The sequence below is a fragment of the Phasianus colchicus genome, chromosome 19, assembly GCF_987193195.1.
Source record: "Phasianus colchicus chromosome 19, bPhaCol1.hap1.1, whole genome shotgun sequence".
Taxonomy (NCBI): Eukaryota; Metazoa; Chordata; class Aves; order Galliformes; family Phasianidae; genus Phasianus; species Phasianus colchicus.
In genome coordinates this window covers 4,142,845-4,161,184 of record NC_143454.1, presented here as the reverse complement: position 1 = coordinate 4,161,184, position 18,340 = coordinate 4,142,845, and the positions used below count along the sequence as shown (strand labels likewise).

At 50.9% G+C, this 18,340-nt stretch overlaps 3 protein-coding genes across 6 annotated transcripts in view; 1 reads left to right on the top strand and 2 right to left on the bottom strand.

Annotated features, from left to right (window-relative positions):
• Window positions 1-7,705, bottom strand: part of NELFB (negative elongation factor complex member B) — a 38,142-nt gene extending 30,437 nt beyond the window's left edge. For 2 of the 3 annotated variants that reach the window (XR_016458848.1, XM_031601550.2), the window contains exon 1: window positions 3,558-4,745. Coding sequence is in view for 2 of the 3 variants with exons in the window: in XM_031601550.2 (XP_031457410.2) it covers window positions 3,558-3,741 (184 nt within the window). In the remaining variant the exon portion in view is untranslated. Of the gene's footprint in view, window positions 1-3,557; window positions 4,746-6,687 lie in introns of those variants that run through there. The other variant, XM_090121350.1, reaches the window with a different exon arrangement.
• Window positions 7,706-8,550: 845 nt separating this feature from the next.
• Window positions 8,551-10,633, top strand: TUBB4B (tubulin beta 4B class IVb). The gene is made up of 4 exons (XM_031601547.2): window positions 8,551-8,691; window positions 8,795-8,903; window positions 8,975-9,085; window positions 9,429-10,633. The coding sequence occupies exons 1-4, from the start codon at window positions 8,635-8,637 to the stop codon at window positions 10,487-10,489; spliced, it is 1,338 nt and encodes a 445-aa protein (XP_031457407.1). The 5' UTR covers window positions 8,551-8,634; the 3' UTR covers window positions 10,490-10,633.
• CIMIP2A (ciliary microtubule inner protein 2A) lies at window positions 10,435-18,333 on the bottom strand. 2 transcript variants are annotated; one of them, XM_031601548.2, is made up of 7 exons: window positions 18,224-18,333; window positions 16,364-16,557; window positions 14,334-14,599; window positions 13,603-13,699; window positions 13,312-13,406; window positions 11,789-11,906; window positions 10,515-10,712 (listed from the first exon to the last, which is right to left on the bottom strand). In XM_031601548.2, the coding sequence occupies exons 1-7, from the start codon at window positions 18,277-18,279 to the stop codon at window positions 10,624-10,626; spliced, it is 915 nt and encodes a 304-aa protein (XP_031457408.2). In that variant the 5' UTR covers window positions 18,280-18,333; the 3' UTR covers window positions 10,515-10,623. The 2 variants fall into 2 exon arrangements, with proteins under 2 accessions (XP_089977477.1, XP_031457408.2); XM_090121351.1 differs by lacking the exon at window positions 13,312-13,406 and having other exon boundaries at window positions 10,435-10,712.
• Window positions 18,334-18,340: the final 7 nt, after the last annotated feature.

Genomic DNA, 18,340 nt, shown 5'->3' with positions numbered 1-18,340 from the left:
TTTAAAGCCCAAGGCACAAGTGCCTTCAACTCACTGCAGACCACTTTAAACAGAAATTTAAATGCTCACAGATGCAATGATTTGCCTTGCAGGATATTTAAAGCTACCATGGCACTCAAATCCTTTCAAACCTGGTTATTAATCCCTTGTGTTCCTAATTCACATATAGGACAACCCACCCCTCCCACCCCCACCTATTAATATTGGTGTGTTCATAAATTTTCAGGCCAACTAATGAAGGTCTGGAACCTGTCAGTCAAGTTTGGAGGGGTGTGGAAACAGACTGAAACAAGCTTCATATTCATTTCTTTGAGTTGCAGGTTAGATATTTTTAATTATATCATGTTATTAAAGATGTTTGAATAGACTGTCTGTGTTATTTTTGGCAAGAGATCAAAGCAGGGGTTTTATTGTGAATACAAACTGTTTCAGAAGAGAGGATGGGGGATGCTGACTTTGCCTCTGTTTACTCAGGAGTTGTTATGCCGTGTACTTTTGGGGTACACAATGAGAACCCCTGAAGGCACTTTCTTCCGAGTGGCAGGGAGGCAGAAAATGACTTTAGATAACTTGGCTGCTGGTATTTAGTTGATGAGAGACACGTCAACATCTTTGATGTGTTCTTTGCTCAAACCATCTGAAGAAGGAAGAGGAGGGATTCAGACAAGCCTGCACAGAAGAAAAACTGAGGTTACTGGGGAGTCAGCAGCACAGGGGAAATCCTCAAGACTTCAATCCTCCTGCTTCTGAAAATGCAATCATAAAACAGCTCCCATACACTGGTGGTAGCTTTAGTCTCTCCTTTGCCACCACTCTTCCTCCAAATACAGCCACTGCTGTCTTCAGCTGCAGGTTGATGGCTTGTATGTTGTGGTACCAGATGAGAGTAGACAAATTTGTTCTCCTACAACGATTGTGCTGCCCCAGCAGTCCCAGCAGTCCCAGCAGCCAGGGTAAACCAGGCTTCAAATGGGCAGTAGTAAAAGTGCTATCCAGCAGATATAAACAATTACAGGTGTATTCATTAGATACTGAGCTAAATTGGTATTTTAAAAGCCCTAAAGTGAGTTTTCAGGCATAAAAATAAAAAGATGCAAAATTGAGAACTTACAAGAAGAAAGGAAGCCAATCAAGGTAACATGCTCCTTTCTACCAACTTCCTACAGAAACAGCCCTGTCACCTCGTAAATGTGCAGAATCCCTAGATTACCTTGACAGCAGAAATCTACTTAAAAAGAGATTCTAGATTACCTCACTTACTTTGAAACAAAGATACTTGCAGCCTTTGGTTACAGAGCAATAGTTAATTGTGGAAATGATTAATAATGAGGATTTTTAATCTATGTGTAAATTCCTTATGCATAGCTCCCTCCCTTCTCACTATGGGCTGAGCCATGGGAGAGCTCTTCTGGCAGGTAATTTCTTCTTACATGTCAATTCAGTTATGCTGCTGTCAGCAAGTATCCATAAGAAAGAAATCCAAAGCTCCAGAAACACAATAGGTTAGCTGACCTGCTGCTGACAGAGTAGCTTAAATTTCATGTCAGCATATTTGTAGGAGTATATTAGTCCCTTGTCTTTCTTCCAGTTTATAGTATTTCCAAAGTATCATGGAATCCCAGCCAATACATCTCATCCAGACTGTACCAATGAACTACCACACCAACTGAGACAAATAATGGTTCAGTGCCTGCAGTGCAGTTCTGCAGTACGACGTCCAGCACAACAGGACCAGAGTTGCTCCCTTCTTCCTGTTCTGAGGCACCCAGGCTCCCTGGGATTGTGGGAGAAGGACATAAGGTGAGCCTTGACATCTTTACTATGAGAGTGGTGAGGTGCTGGAACAGCTGCCCAGAGAGGCTGTGGATGCCCTGTCCATCCCTGGAGGTGTTCAAAGCCAGGTTGGATGGGGCCCTGGGCAGCCTGGGCTGGTATGAAATGTGGAGGTTGGTGGCCCTGCGTGTGGCAGAGGGTTGGGGCTTCATGATCTTTGAGGTCCCTTCCAACCGAGGCCATTCTGTGATTTCTGTGATTTTAAGTTGTGTTCTTATACCATGCCTATGATCATATATCAGATTATCTTCCAGCAAAGTAGAAAGCCATATGATGTTTACGTCCTACCTCATGGACTAACACTCCTACTTCAAGAGCTAATTCAGAACACACTGAAGTAGATGGAAATGCTATTAGTAGAACAAGTCCAAATGAAAATTGGGATCAGCAAAACACAGATTTTTGCCACAGCTATCTTAAAATAAGTCTTTCTATAACACCATCAAATCCAGGCAAGTAGATGCCTGAATTAAAGCGTTCTGAGGTTTTACAAGAGTAGCATATCTATTTGCTCCCACGTGTACCAGTACAAGTGGAGTCCATGAAAATGAAAAGTCTTTGACCTGCTTTCCAATACGCTCTCCGTGAGATATAGGGTCTCCTTGCGGTAGGGTGCTCTTAAATAAGCGCTGCGAGCATAAATTCTCGTTCTCCCGAGTTGCAATGACGGGGATTAGTCACAAGAGGGAGGCTGGCGGGGCAGCGCCTTCAAGCTCAGCAGATCCCTAACCCGGTAGCTGCTCCCACAGCAGATCAGACCCATTAGCAAGTAGGCTCGTCCGGAAACTTGATGAGCAGGCTCCTGATGTGGATAGAGATAAAAGACATGCTGCACTGTGGAAGTTCTCTACGTGTGGGAGGAAAAGCAGCTCTAATCAGTGATATAAGAAACAGCAGCATTAGTGGAAAAAGATTTCCATGCAGAGAGATGGGACAATAGCGAGGTGTACGATGAAGGGTCTTTGGGCAATAAGGAGAATGAATAATCCCTAACAGGAAGAGGACTGCACTGGGAATGGAGGAGAGGAGAAGAGGAGATGGGAGAGAGACGGAGGAATGATAACATCAACTTTTGTGTGAAGGAAGATTTATTTTTGGTCACAGCAGGGGGTGTCACCATATGCCCACCTCATGACTGAGTTAGTCACTGCTCCTCAGTGCTAATTCTCTAGAGGAGCAGAACTGCTGAGTGAAAGGTGATACTTACAGTGCTTATCTATGGGCACTGTACTGCAGTGGAACTGAACGAGGAAAACATGGGAACAGCGTTCAAAGTTCACTCATTTAAAGCATGAGGGAGATGTAAACAGCCAGTTAATATCGATCCTTATGACAAGTAAAGGCTGCTTCAGCATTGCATTCATTTTCATGGTAATCACTGACAATGTTTAAGACCTCCTGAGTACAAGCTTGAAGTAACAAGCCCACAGCATCCCTCTGAACTGAGGAGCTCAGCAGAAACCATGAAGGCAGATGGAAGGAGCTCTTCCACAGCTTGTGGTTAGACCATGGGACTCAACATGACAGATGTCTGCGTTTATGTCAGAGGTTTATATAGCTGCAAGAGGTGATTAGATAAATTTATATGAAAACAATCTACCAAAGCTATTAAACAAAAAGATGCTTGCTTATGGCTGAAAGAATTGCAAGAACCACCTCCCATAACCAAATATGCTTGCCCTGCTGCTCTCTGGCTGCTGGATTATTAGAGACAAGATACTGGCCTGGATGGACTTGCTGCTTGATTCCAACCAGCTGTTCCTCTTTCCTGGTTACAGCTGAAACAGAGATGATTTTCTTCATAGTGTCTGGTATGATGCTATGCTTTTGCCTAAGGAGAAAAACATTGCTAAGAACAAACTGATGTTCTAGTTTTTGCTGAGCAGCACTGTACAGAGCCAAAGACATTTCAATTTTTCAGCTTCTCACATTGTCCTGCCAGCAAGAGGGTTGGGGGGGCACAAGGAACTCGGAGGGGGCAGAACCAGGACAGCTGACCTCAACTGGCCAAGGAGATATTCCATAGCACATGACATCATATGAGGAAACTCTGGTTGGGGGGGAGTTGGCCGAGGGGGCTCCTGCAGCAGGTGGTGAGCAGCTTGTTTTGTATATATGTATGTAATTATTATCATTACTGTCGTACCTCTCTTCCTTTTCTGTCCTAGTAAGTAGTTTTTACCTCAACCTACAAGTTCTACCTTTTCTCTTCCGATTCTCTCCCCCATCCCACTGGTGAGCAGAAGGCTGCATGGTGTTCAGCTGCTGGTGGGGTTAAACCACAACAGCCTCTCAACCAGGAAGCTGCACCTCTGCAGCTGCACCTCTCACTCAGCAGCCTCTGGATGTAGCCTCCCACCTGCAATACCTACTTCACTGGAAGATCTGCGTGAGGCAAAATCTCTCAGGAACAGTAATTCATTGAAAATAAAGTACTGTTTATCCTTAGAAATGAAAAATCAGAACGACTGGAATGACCAGGTGTGCTCATCCCTATGCCATACTTTGGTTATACCATAAACCTGGAATGACACCACTAACAGCTCTGCAATCTGAGAAGCAGGCTTTCACCCACATTCATTCTGCAGCATCCCTCTCTGGAACTCAGAGCTTCACATTTGTACCTATTTAAGCAGAATTAGTTCCATGATTTGTTTGCGTTCCCACCAGCCCCACCCCAGATCCAAGGCTCAGTTCAGACAAGGACACTATTTCAGAGACACAAACTGCTGCCCTGCTGGTAAAGAATCAAGAATTACAGCCCCCATAGCACATGAACAACAGTGGTTCTGTAAAAGGAGAAGGCAGCACTCAAAAATTACTTTTTTTCGAGGTATTTCTCTCAAACCAAATGTATTCACAGTAAAATGTGCTTCCATACTGAAAGCAGTAAAGACAATTCATAAAAACATTTACAATAAAAAGTTAAAAAAAAATCTAAAATAGATTTAAAAAAAATAGAAGTGCAACTTTCAGCTTAGTTTTAACTTCACTGCTATGTCTCCCTCTGGATTAAACCCAGGACTTTGGCCTGGCAATAGTGGCCCCTAATGTTTTTTAGCATCCCTGTTTTAGTCATTAATTCATACAGCAAACTTCACTGACGGGAAATTTGGAAGCATCTAAACGAGGTGAAGTCTCCTTACTCGTCACTTGCAGCAAGTTTCAATGAGAGCTTCCAAAGAAATCAAATCCCAGCTAAACCAGATGTCTTCAATAAAAGACACAATGTGGGAGACACATTTCTGCCCCAGTTGGTCAAACTGTTCCTTTCCATGCTATTCCTATTACTTTTCAATGTTCCTGCTTCCCTGCCTTGGGAATCTGCAGCAGCTCCTCTGTGCAGACTGTCCACTAAACCAAGAACATTCAGGAATGCATTTTATCATTTTGTTCATGCAGGACCATAGAATTTGCATTTTCTTTCTCCCAGGACTTGCAGAATTGTCAACTTAGTACAAATGGTTTGCCTTTGAAGGCACTCTTCATGTGAGACAAGGTTCTGGCAGAAAGCAGCCTCGCTACTTGCCAGCTCACCTTCTGGTAGCAATAATTGCTGGGCTGCCAGAGCATTAGAAGTCACAGGGCTAAAATGGTCTGCAGCTCCAGCAGCGCTCCACAGAGATTCCTGGCAGTTTGGCCGTGTTCCTTCTCAGAGACAGCTTAGAAAAAATGGCATTTTACTTTAAGTTAAAAAATGCAAAAGTATTTAAAATAGAATTGTCATTTCCTGAGGATCTGCATGTAGCTAGGTACAGAAGTACTGGCTGAGTGGAATATAAATAGCAAAAATAAACGTTGCCTGAACAACGTGAAAGGCTTCCTAATCCATGGATCTTCAGGTGGCTGAATCTCCCAGGGAAACCTCCAAAGACATCGTCACAGGAGCAAAACTGCAGCTACCCCATGGGGCATTATCACCCGCTCTACTGGGTGTGATCCTGCTTGCACGATGGGGATGGGTATCCAAAGTCTTAACTGTGCAGAGTAATTCCACTTCCTGGCTGCCATCATGAACACTGGGGGCGGCCACCATTTCTCACTCTACACGTTGCTGAACAGCTTCCCAAACACTGAAGGCAGAGAGGGCTGAACCACAAGCGTTAGCTGGCAGAAGCATAGACTACAGAGGCTCATAATTTCTACTGAAGAAAGGAAATAGACCTTTGCCACTAACGCACAGCCCTCTGCCTTCTGACTGAAAAAAAAAAAAAGCCCTCTGTCTGCAGGAAATGCAGCAGCAGGTGTACCAGCAAACCTCCTCCCAGCCCTGCAGTGGCTCCCCCCAGTCTGCTTTTACGTAGAGTTTTCCGTGCTTTATGAGCACAGAAGCTTGCTAATGCTGTTCTGAGCAGGCCTTGATGATAATTTAATTTGTGCTGAATATACTTTCCTAGACAGCAGAACACTGCAAGCAGCAAAGCACAGGCAAGATTAAACTCCATTCTATCTTTTTAATCAGAAAGAAGGCAGTATTCATTTTTTATCTTACTCTGAAGATATGACATGACATCCTGGAGGAAAAGCTGTCTTTACTGATTACTGCACAGCTGCACAAAATCTTGAGCAAGTCTAGTCCAGATTGATCTCAGCTGCCTTTGATACTTGTGTAAGATAGAGACATTTTGGATTTCGTTACCTCATATACCTTTATGTGCAAGAGAAAGGTGTAGTCACAGTGCTCCTCAGAGCTGGAGTGAGCTGAGCCAACCCCTTCCACCGACTCTGGCATGAAAGCAGCCCAGAGTTAGCGATTTAATTCAATGTCATGCCTATAATCATGTGGGATAAATCTGGACCCTAATGCCTTTGCATTACTCAGCTATCTTGCAGTGAACTGCATAAGCTTCCTACCTTCAGGCTCAGAACGTGGAGGACGAGCAGGATGTGCATCTTCCTAGTCCTGTCTGGGCACCTCTGTGCTCTGCACAGGGCTCTCCCAGGGCCTCTGAGGGCTGCTGGGGCAGCTCTCAGGTTCCTCCAGATGCTCTGAGGCTTTTCCCAGGCTCTCCAGGGTTGTCCAGGTGCCTCTGGGGCCACTCCAAATGCTCCTGGGCTCCTTCCAGCATTTCTGTGGGTATGTGTTGTTTACATGCCAAAAATGTCATTCACCCACACCCTTGTATTAAGCCAACAACCAGAGGCTATTTTATCTCCTGCAAAAGCCTTCATGATATTCTTCATCTCCTGCTTACCTCCTCACCTGACCCCGTCTCAGAAACAGTTGGGTTATTGTTATTCAAGCATAGATCCTGATACAGATACAAGTCATAACGTGGCTGTGTGTTACACGAGCGCCTGAACGGCACAGAGTGCCAGCCCGGCGTGTTCTGTTTGTGCACAGAGAATTGAGGTCATCTGCTGCTTTCGCCTCAGTCCACCCCCACATCAAGGCAACACTTTGCGACTGGCAGGGCCTGGGGAGCACAATTAGGAGCTGCTTTCAAGTTCTAGCTCCATTATGGAACAAGAAGCGCTAGGACCTACAGACCTCACTGGCATCCTAATGAAGGTGTGTAATCATAAGGCCTTGCTTAAAACAGCAGCCACAGCAGGCCCTGTGGAACAACCAGCGCACAACCGACAGATGAGCAGTCTGTGCAAGAATGTGCAAATGAAGCCGGGTAATAAGTGACAGTGCTGCAGAATGAGACAGGGCAAAGGTTAGCCAGGAGGAATCGATGAAGCTGGGGATGCTGGGCTGCCTAATGACAGGGCTGGAGCAGCAGGAGCTCAGATGAAGGCATCGCCCAGCACAGCTCTGCCCCAGCCGCCATCCCAGCTCCGACCCAGGCGAAGCCACCAGTCTGCTCCGCACATCCATTTGTGCACCCGTTGTAACGCCGGATAAAGAACCTAACAGGGCACTGCTGCATACTTGGCCCTGCCTTGGCACCGACCCGTGCCTGCATGCCGCAGCCAGCACACAGCTGAAGGCAACGGCCACAAGGAGCAGGGCGGCGAGGCAGACAGCAACAAACGCGCCCAGCGCTGCGCCCGCGCCCCAACCGACGCCCGGCGTGAGGCGCCGTTGCCATGATAACGGCCGCCCGGCCCCGCCGCCTCAGGCGGCTGCGCGCCAGAAAGTGCTAGAAAGGCGCTGCGGCCCGCGCATGCGCAGAGCGGCTCCCTGCCCCCACAGCGCTGCTGCGGCAACCCGGGGCCGGAGGAGGCGGTGGGTTTATGTGGAGGCGTCCCTTTATGTGGGGCGGGAGGAGAGACAGGGGGTGCTCAGGGCCCCCGGGGTGAGCGGCCCAGCGAAGTTTCCACAGAACCTCTCCCCATCCGGCTGCGAGGCGGAGCTGCCGCCCACGCTGCGCAAAGTGCGCACACGGCTTCGGGAATACGCGGCCGCACCGGCCACCGCCCCGAGCGTGCTGCGGAGTCATTGCGACGGTTACTAGGACACTTCGTTTTCGTCCAATCAAATGACGTTAGCTCATCCCTGAGGCCCGCAGCCAATCACGCTCGACATCAATCATTCAATTCAGCCAATGAGAAGCGCCCTCAGCAGGTAGGGCGGGCGCGTGTGAGTCAGGGTTGCCTGACAGTAAAATCAACAGACAAATAGGCGGAGCCAACAGAAACCCATATTTGAGTGGCAGCACCTGGACCAATCAGAACTCCATATTTTTGGAACCTCGTTATGAGTACCCAATGCGCTGCCGCGGATGGCCGCCTGGGCGGGGAGAAGAAGGCTGCGCGCGCATTCCGCTGCTATATAAGACCTGGCGGTCGCCTAACGCCGTCAGTTGGGGGGAAGAGTGGCATTGGCTGGGAGGTTGCTGCGCTGAAGTCATCATGAGGGAGATCGTGCACCTGCAGGCCGGGCAGTGCGGCAACCAGATCGGGGCCAAGGTGCGGGCGGCGGGGCGGGGGGCAGCGCGGGGGCAGGGGAGCGGCCGGCCGGCCGGCCGGCGGGGGCCGAGCACGCCGGCGCTGACGGGGTTTTCTCCGGCAGTTCTGGGAGGTGATCAGCGACGAACATGGCATCGACCCGACGGGCACGTACCACGGAGACAGCGACCTGCAGCTGGAGCGCATCAACGTGTACTACAACGAGGCCACAGGTACGGCCCCGCGCGGCCCCCGCCCGGCCCCCGCCCCGCCCCGCGCTCACGGCCTCTCCCTGTCTTTGCAGGCGGTAAATACGTGCCCCGAGCCGTGCTGGTGGACCTGGAGCCCGGCACGATGGACTCGGTGCGTTCGGGGCCCTTCGGTCAGATATTCAGGCCGGATAACTTCGTGTTCGGTGAGTGAGCGGGGGAGGGAGCCGAGCGGTGAGCGGGGTGGGCAGGGCCGGGCCGCACTGCGGGCTTCCCCGCCCCGGGAGGGGTTAATCCCGGTGTGCGGCCGAACGGCAGAGAAAGCGGCCGTGTGGCTGCCGGTACCGACAGCGGGAGGAGGAAAAGGGTCGGTGCGTGGCTGGGTGGGAGTGATTTGTGCCGAGTCATTGCGGGAGGTGCTGCTGTGCCACCGCAGCTTGGTGAAATGGGAGCTTTTGTGGGGGTTCTGCAAAGCCTTGATGCTCTTAAGCTTTGCTTGTGAGCAGGAAGCAGTGACCGTAATGTAATACGAAAATGGCTCTCTTCCAGGTCAAAGCGGAGCAGGAAACAACTGGGCAAAGGGCCACTATACTGAAGGTGCTGAATTAGTTGATTCCGTATTAGATGTTGTAAGAAAGGAGGCAGAAAGCTGTGATTGCCTGCAGGGCTTTCAGCTCACTCACTCTCTGGGGGGTGGCACTGGCTCTGGCATGGGCACTCTCCTCATCAGCAAAATTCGTGAAGAGTACCCAGACCGAATTATGAACACGTTCAGCGTCGTGCCCTCCCCCAAAGTATCAGACACTGTAGTGGAGCCCTACAATGCCACGCTGTCTGTGCACCAGCTCGTGGAGAACACAGATGAAACCTACTGTATTGATAACGAAGCTCTCTATGACATATGCTTCAGAACACTGAAGTTAACTACGCCAACATACGGTGATCTGAACCATTTAGTGTCAGCCACCATGAGCGGTGTCACCACCTGCCTGCGTTTCCCAGGCCAGCTTAATGCTGACCTGCGGAAGCTGGCAGTGAATATGGTTCCCTTCCCCCGCCTGCACTTTTTCATGCCTGGTTTTGCCCCCCTCACGAGCCGTGGCAGCCAGCAGTACCGTGCTCTGACTGTCCCAGAGCTCACGCAGCAAATGTTTGATGCCAAAAACATGATGGCTGCGTGTGACCCACGGCACGGCCGCTACCTGACTGTAGCTGCTGTTTTCAGAGGCCGTATGTCCATGAAAGAGGTAGATGAGCAAATGCTGAACGTTCAGAACAAAAATAGCAGTTACTTTGTCGAATGGATTCCCAATAACGTTAAAACAGCGGTCTGTGACATTCCACCTCGTGGCCTGAAAATGTCTGCTACATTCATTGGTAACAGCACAGCCATCCAGGAGCTGTTCAAACGCATCTCGGAGCAGTTCACAGCCATGTTCCGCCGGAAGGCTTTCCTGCACTGGTACACGGGGGAGGGCATGGACGAGATGGAATTCACAGAGGCTGAGAGCAACATGAATGACCTGGTGTCTGAATATCAGCAGTACCAGGATGCTACTGCTGAGGAGGAGGGGGAGTTTGAGGAAGAGGCTGAGGAGGAGGCAGAGTAAGAGCTATGCTGATGACACCTGTAAATTTTGTTTAAAGCTGTATGAACTGTCATTCAAAACTTCTCTCTGTGTTGTGTTCCTTCTCTTGTCTTCAAGTCACTTCCAATGCTGTACAGGCACCATTAAAGCATTTTTCACAGTGCACAGGCTCGTCTCCTTTGTTCCATCTCGTAAGCCTTGCGGGTGCTGTTTCCAAAAGTAAGAGCATGGGTGTGGCGGAGGTCTGGAAAAGAGAAACCCAGGACATGGCATGAGCAGCAGCCCTCAGCATGGCAGCCACGCTTTCACTCCCTGTCTCATGGTGGGCACCAGTTGCTCGTGTTGTGGGATACAGCGATGGAGGGGAATACCCTTAACATGGAGGATGAGATTCAGCTCTAAGCTGCATCTAAATTTAGGTACCTGCTCATGGACTCCTATTACAGGTGCTGGGTCAGGCTTCAGCCTCAGAGAGCTGAGCAGCTCAGAAAAGAATAGAAGCACAGGCTGCTGTAAGCTGCAGCTCAGTGTCTGCCAGGCAGTGGGATGGTGCCAGCAATTTGCCTTTCAGATGCAGGTGGGTGGTTCTGGAGGGAGGAACGCTGCCCTTGCCCAGGCTGCAGCCATGCAGCAGTACAGAGCTAGCTGGGGCATTGCAGCTCGTGGCAGCTGTGCTGCGGCTGCAGAGGAATTGCACCAAACAGCTCCAGCAGCGCAACCAGAGAGCACTGTGGATTTCTTTCATTCTGTCGCAGGATAGCTGGACAGAAGATAGATAGGCTGCCTTCTCAATAAAGAAATGGTTGTAACTGGTCTGGGGGTTTTCTGTCTTAAAGTTTATCCTTCCAGAGTGAAAATAGGAGCTGAAATCACCCTGAGCAGTGAAATGTGTCTGTGCAGAGAAGCAGGTGGCCAATTTCAAGCCTACCCAGAAGCCCAATTCTGTAGGTGAAAAGGTTGAGAAGATTTTTAAAGCGTGAGGTAACGCTTCAAGCAGTTGAAGTTTGTCATCCTGGCTGTTACTTGGGTCACCATTCCCTCAGGGAGCTGTGCTGAGTGCTGGGGGCTTTTGGCAGAGGGTGAAGCACACAGGTAAGCAGAACCATTGAACCCATGGAGTTGGAAGGGACCTTTAAAGGTCACCTAGCCCAGCTCCCCTGCACTGAGCACACTGGAATGCATTTCCTTCTTCCTCCCCCACCCCCCCAAACACTTCAGTAACTGCCTCTGCTCTGACACTGCAGCTACCAGCAGCACTACGTAATGACGGTCATTAATCAGTGGTGGTGACTTTCATTTTTGCTCAGCTGATGAACTTACGTGGAACAAAGCCTGAGTAGGCTGGTATCAGTCCAGCACTGGTGTAGATGTTGCTGCCAGGCCAGTATGTCTGAGGAAATCTCTTGCCAAAGCTGTGAAATGGGTTCCTCTCCAGAAGCTGGAAAAGAATAAATAACAGCCTTCGTTGTAAAACACGCTGCTGCAGAGCTGTGCACTTTGAGTCCTTATTGAAGGCAGCACTCAAACTAACAAAAAGCAGTTCTCTCACCACGGTTCCATTTTCTCCTATTTCTAAGCTACACTGCAGCTTCCCCTCCCCGAAGTTAAGGGCTCTGGCAGAGGCCCCGCAGACCTCACACTGCAGCTCTGCATTTGGCATCGGCCCCAAAGCCCGGATGCGTTCTGCTCAGGATGGTGATGTGCTGAGACCCATCAGCTCCTGCTGCAGTGGCACCTCACGCTGTGACTCCGCACATCTGTTTGCTGTCACCCCTGTAACAGCTTCCGCTTCTCCTTGGTGGTGATTAACACCTAATTCCCAGCCTGGGAGGAAGAGGAAGGCTTAGGATGTGTGAGCTGAAGGGAGAGTGTAAATCAGCCTCTGGCACCTGCTGTGAGGTCACACAGAGCAGGGACTGTGCGGCAGAACCCCCAAAGGTCCCACTGATGCTACGCTGCCCTGGGAGGGGGAAGGGCCCCACGGAGCCCCACGCAGTGCTGCAGCCCTCCTGCTGCCTCCCGGAGCCGCACTGAAGCGAGAGGATTGCACTGTTCTGCCTGATGCAGCCAGCGAGAAATGATCCGCGGCGCATCTCAGCACGTAACCTAGGGCAACAGAGATTTAGGGCAGCAGATTAGAGGCTTGAAGGCTGAAGCCATCTTAGAAATTTGGTGTGATTTCTTTTTTTTTTTTTTTCCCCTCATCCCTTCAGCTCCTCATGTGCTGCAAATAACCTCAGCAAGCCTGGTCCCTCCAATGGGGAGCAGCATCCAGCCCCCAGGCAGGGGCTTCCTTATGAGTGAGGGGCAGGGCAGGCTGGCAAGCAGCACAGTGGGTTGTGGCCACATCCAATCTGGTAGCACGGAGGAATCTGTTAACCACAGTGGGAGGGAGCTCGTTTCTCACGGAGGAGGATTATACGGCATGATACAGAGGAGCGCTGCAGCAAGAGGATGAAATGGGAGCTTTACAGCATGGGTGTTTCTCCTCTTTTGGGGGAGGGTGTAGAAATCAGGTGTCCATCTTTCAGAGACAAGCAATGCTAGTAAAGGAAAAAACCTCCATCACCACCCCGGTGCAAAGGACGCATTGCATCAGTTCTGCACCCACAGCTACGTTTTTCACAGCCTCCCGTGAACCTTAATCCTTTTATGAACTCATTTACCCTCCCTTAGTGTCCCAAGGAAACAAGTTACGGAATTTAATTGCTCGCCATTTTTTCCAGCACATTACCCAGTGGTGTTTTTTTGCTTGCACTGATACCCCCAGTTCTGCTGCAAACAGAACTGCTGGGTGTGCAGATGAGAGGACATGGCTGCAACCAGCCTTGTGTGCATCCTACCTGCTGCCTGTCAAATTCAGCCATGGCTTCCTTCACACCCTGCAGGTAATTTGTGCCCAGGGCCCACGTGAAGCGTGGTATGAATCCAGTGTACCCTACGGGTGGAGATGGAACACAGGCTGCGTAAGGCTCAGCCAGGCTGGGAGCAGAAGCTGCTGCAATAAATACAACATCTTGGAAGAGCACAGGAAGGAAAAACTTCATTCAAATCCATCCATTTGAATTGGATGTCAGAGGTGAGATTTATTCCAAACGCTCTTTTGTTTTTTTTTTACCACCTTCCCCCTCTACCTGAGATGACCTTCTGCTGGATCACTCTGGGCACATCCAGCCTGGGGAGCCGCCAATCCACGGCTGCTGGCAGCGTCACACCTTCATCTCTCACGGGCTCAAAATAAAAGCAGAAATGTGAGACACGGCTGGTAAAACCTGCTCCCCTCCTCCTCCATTACCGCCAAAACCTGTTCATCCCAACCGCCACTGCCACGTTGTCCTTCTGCTGCTCCATAGAGCTGCTCCAGAATTTCTAAGGCCAAATGAGCAGGTGAGACCTGCAGGGTGCCCAGGGAGCTGAAGGGCTGCACGTGGGAGCAGGGCTGGCCCTTCTCAGCAGCTTTGGTTCCACATGTCAGATCTTTAATCTCTGATCTCGGTCTTTCAGGGATTAGCACAGCCCTGGCTGCCAGCCCTGCGTTAGTGCTGGCTCCAGCAGAAATGAGGAGACCAAAGCCACGTCCCAGAGAGTTGAAGTCAAACCCCAATGCTTCTAAGAGGGATCACTGGGAAACCCAGGTGAACTGGACGCCCATCACAACATCTGGTGACGAGCCATGTTTGCTACTCCTGAAAACATCCGTGCAACTTTGGTACTCAACATTTAGGGAACGACTCTGCCCCAGCAGACGACCCTGAGCTGCTGGAGCCCCAGGATGCTGCTCTCAGCCACAGCACTGGGGCTGTCCTGAGCCCCCATCCATCCCCAGTGCCACCCCCACCCCTCACACCTCCCCCCGAGGTCTCACCTGCCCGGTTCCTGCAGCTCCACACAACCTGCCCTGCCCACAGGCTGCACGGATTGGGGGCAGCCGCCACTCCTGTCCCTGCGGTGGTCCCAAGGGATCCCAGGCCACGCTCGGCGGGCACCCACCCAGCCCAGAGCCGCCGTGACCGTGCTGGGCCTCCGTGTGCGTCAGCTCCTCCTCTGCCGGCCGCGGTGCGGGTGGCTTCGGCCCGAAATCTGCTTCTGGGAAGTTGGTCAGAGCTCTGGCTCTGTCGTAAGGGAAATACCCTGCGGGGAAGCAGCACGATGGATGGGATGTGGCACGGCCAGCGTTGTGCCCTCAGCCCCCTCCTCTCCTCAGGACGGGAGCGCAGACCCGGCGCGCTCAGCTCAGTGCTCGTGGAGAACAACTGCTGTTCCTCATGAGAAAACTTACCGTGTCCAATTTATTTCTGTGTTTTTAAACCAACCAAATCCTTCCCGCTTTTGTTCTCCAAGTCTTTCCTTCCAGCCCACAGCCAACACTGCCTTTTCTACGGCATCCGCACTGCCACCAGCACTGGCCACAGGATTTGCCCCTTCCTCCTGCAGGTATGGGGCTATTGGCCAGCATTTAGGTTTGTAATCTGCCCATAATTGTAAGATAAATGACATATATTGTATGCAGTGTTATAGGGTACGTATACTCTGTGCAACAGCACTATCAGCTGCAGTCCAGGCTAATGGCAGCCTCAATTAAATTGATTTTTCAACCCAGCATGCCAGTTTTAAAGCAAGATGATCTTAACATTTCCTACATTTCTATTGGAAGTATTGCATCTCTGCTTTTCTTCTTCAGCTGGCAAACCAGTTATTGATTGACAGGAATGGGAGTCACAGGATGGCTTGGGTTGGAAAAATCATCCAGTTCCAACCCTTTACTGTGGGCAGGGTTGCCAAAAATGAAATCCCTCTTTACGCAAGGAACCTGTAAGCAACTCTTGACCAGCCTGTGCCATATCCATATCCATATCCATATCCATATCCATATCCATATCCATATCCATATCCATATCCATATCCATATCCATATCCATATCCATATCCTCTCAACACTGCCTGCATGGCCACCCTGAGCCTCAGCACAACCACATCCCCAACAACTGTGCCCAACAGCATTCCAGGAAAAAACATGGGACTCAGTGGGTAGGAACCAACAATGTCCTTTGTTCCCACCAACAAGGCTTTACTAAAGACCCCAATCCTTTGGGTGCTGCGCTTGCTGAAGGCTGCATTTGCAGCACTGCTGGGGCTCTCTGGCCATAGTTGTGCTTAATGTTGTGCCTAAGGAAGGCAGGCAGTGTGGAGCAAATCTTGCAGTGGAGGTTTGAGGAATGGAGGCACACGGTGCTTCTCATGGCTGTGTTCCCAGCACGTCACTGGTGAGCAGGAGACTGAGCTCCCAGCTACAGACAGCGGTGGGGTTGAGAGGGATAACAATGACAAGGAGTAATGACAGACATCAACCAGGTCGACTGGTTTGTTAAGTCCCTTCAAACCACTCCGTCCAAGGAAATGCAAATGGGAACATCCAGAAACAAAGCCTGGGAACAACACTGCCTGGTGGAGTCCTGCTGCTGCAGAACTCGGCTGGGAGGAGCAGGAAGGGCAGAAGTTTGCAGGAAGCCATGAGGAGGAGGAGACACAAAGTCCCAGCAGGTAAAGGGTCCCTCAGTGCCACATCTCCAGAGTTCTTGAACACCTCCAGGGATGGTGCCTCCACCACTGCCTGGGCAGCCCGTGCCAATGCATTATCACTCTTTTCAACCTGAACCTCCCTGGAGCAACTTGAGGCCATTTATCTCCATCCCAGCAAAGACAACCTGAGGTCTAAACTTCTCTGCCCCCCCACCAGATGCCAACACACACTCGTTGGCTTTGCCCCGAGCTCTGCAGGTATCTGAGCTCGCAGGCAATGTGCAGCTGTACCAACAACATCCCCCCACTGCGGGCAGCACGGACCTCACTGGTGACCAAACCCACACAACTTTGGGCACTTTGGGCTCTGCTCACCTGGGTGCTCGGGGAGGAAGGGCTGCAGGCCGTGCTGCGTCCCACTGAAGTCCTCAATGAACCTCGGCTTGCACAGCGGTGCCAGCACGGAGCGAGGGCTCCTCCGGATGTGTGGGTCTGTCAGCAGGCGGTACGTGGTTTTGCCATAGGTTTCTCCAAACTGGTAGTTGTACTGAGGGAGGAAGCCCTCATAGCTGGAAAGGGAACAGAGACACAGAGCATCTGGGTGCCCACGTGGAGCTGTGCACGGGGCAGAGCGTTGCTGTGCCTGGGGGTCTCCCTGAAACCCAAGTACTGCAGAAATGTAGTACCCAAGTAATGCAGAAACAGAGACACAGCCACCCCACCAACGATCCCACTGTGTATCCAGGGGTTGGAAGGGACCTCAAAGATAAAGGTGGGTGATGCACAAGGATCGTAAGGCTGTGAGTGAGCACTTCCCTCCCAGCTGCTTTCAACAGCTGCCAGCAGAGCCATTCATTCCACTTGGCAGATCTGCAGCGCCTGCAGGACCTTTGCTGGAGTTGGAGGAGCTCAGTGGCCTCTTCCCATTGGTTTTCAATACCTCTTGCAACACCAGGAAGCTGTGCAGGATGATAAATCTGAGCAGATGACGTAGCCCAAATAATTACAGGCCGGGCAGAGGACCTCTGATCATGAACAAAGAAACGGTGGGGCTGAGAAAGAATTCTGTTTATGAGCAATTAAAAGCAAGGCGATCTGAGGAGCTCAGGTCTGGGCCTACAGAGAACACAGATCTGCCACAAAGTGAATCACAGCATGGCTGATAAGAGCTGTGGTGCTCTGGAAAGGGATCAGCACTGCAGGCTGAGCTGCTTTGCTGGCGTTCTCATTAATAAACCAGAGAAATCCCCCAGTTCTGTAGGTCACCATCGCAGCCATTGATCTAAAAACCCACCCCTGAGCAGCCGCCTCCATCCCTGGGTCACAGAGCAGGGAGCAGCCCTGGCACTGCAGGATGGGACAGGCAGTGCCAGCACCCAGGATGGGAGCACTTCTCCATGCACCGAGCCCTTCCCCACATTCCTAACGTTGGATTTGACTTCCCAGTGCCTTCAAGCACCTTCGGGTCATTTCCACCACTGCAGCAGCAGGCCCTGCAGCCTCCATGCCATCAGTACTGCTGTCCTTGGAGGGCTCACGCTGCCCCCAGACCTCCCTGACCCCAATGGCCTCACGCCTGCAGAGCTCTGCTCCTCCTCATCCTCCAGGGCTGGGAGCACAGAGCCCAGCCACGTCACCACCAGCCCCACACACCTCTGCCCACTGCAAAGCCTGCATACATACATACAAACTCATTTCTGCCTTCCATGTCTTCCTTCTCAACCAGGAACTCACTGATGGGAGCATCCTCTCACCAAGCCCAGCCCTGTTCCTTCCAAAGGCCAGAGAGCAGTGCAGAAAGCCTTTCAGAAAGCCCAGCTGCGTACCAGTGAAATCCCCACCACCCACAGCCACCAAGGCAGATCCATCAGCTCTCTGACCCTGCGTTGTGTTCACACAAATATTTACTCGAAGGAGATCTTCAGATGTCCTCGATGCAAAAATTATTTCAGTTTTGAACCCAAACCCGGAGAGCGGCACCAAAAACTTTTCTGTGCTTGTTTTAAATAGATGAAAGCACAGTTCTGAAGTTCCCCTCGATGCCCTACAGCATGGTCTTTAATTACAGCCTGCTGCAAGGAGCTGCTCGTCCCTCCAAAGCCACGTCCTTCGTTACGTGGCACATTTCAGAGTGAAAAAAACAACCAACCAACCAGAATTACAGGTACTGTTTTGTCCCAACCTGAGCTATTTGTGGGAAATGAACCGACTTTGTGGGTAAATCCCAGCACTTACCCAGGGATGTGGTGCGGATGGGGAGGGAAAAGCACACTCTGCCTGGGAGCTGCCATGGCACAGCAGAGCTCAGGGGTGGGATGGGGGCACACAGCAGTTACCTGGGAAACCTCTGTG

What these genes read in the sequence shown, in the direction of transcription:
- CIMIP2A (XM_031601548.2), bottom strand. Translation starts at nt 18,279, where the DNA reads ATGGCAGCTCCCAGGCAGAGTGTGCTTTTCCCTCCCCATCCGCACCAC. An exon ending in CATCCGCACCACATCCCTGG is followed by an intron (nt 16,558 to 18,223) that starts GTAAGTGCTGGG and finishes TTCCCTTTCCAG; the next exon opens with CTATGAGGGCTTCCTCCCTC. An exon ending in CTTCCTCCCCGAGCACCCAG is followed by an intron (nt 14,600 to 16,363) that starts GTGAGCAGAGCC and finishes GCTTCCCCGCAG; the next exon opens with GGTATTTCCCTTACGACAGA.
- TUBB4B (XM_031601547.2), top strand. Translation starts at nt 8,635, where the DNA reads ATGAGGGAGATCGTGCACCTGCAGGCCGGGCAGTGCGGCAACCAGATC. An exon ending in GCAACCAGATCGGGGCCAAG is followed by an intron (nt 8,692 to 8,794) that starts GTGCGGGCGGCG and finishes TTTCTCCGGCAG; the next exon opens with TTCTGGGAGGTGATCAGCGA. An exon ending in GTACTACAACGAGGCCACAG is followed by an intron (nt 8,904 to 8,974) that starts GTACGGCCCCGC and finishes CTGTCTTTGCAG; the next exon opens with GCGGTAAATACGTGCCCCGA.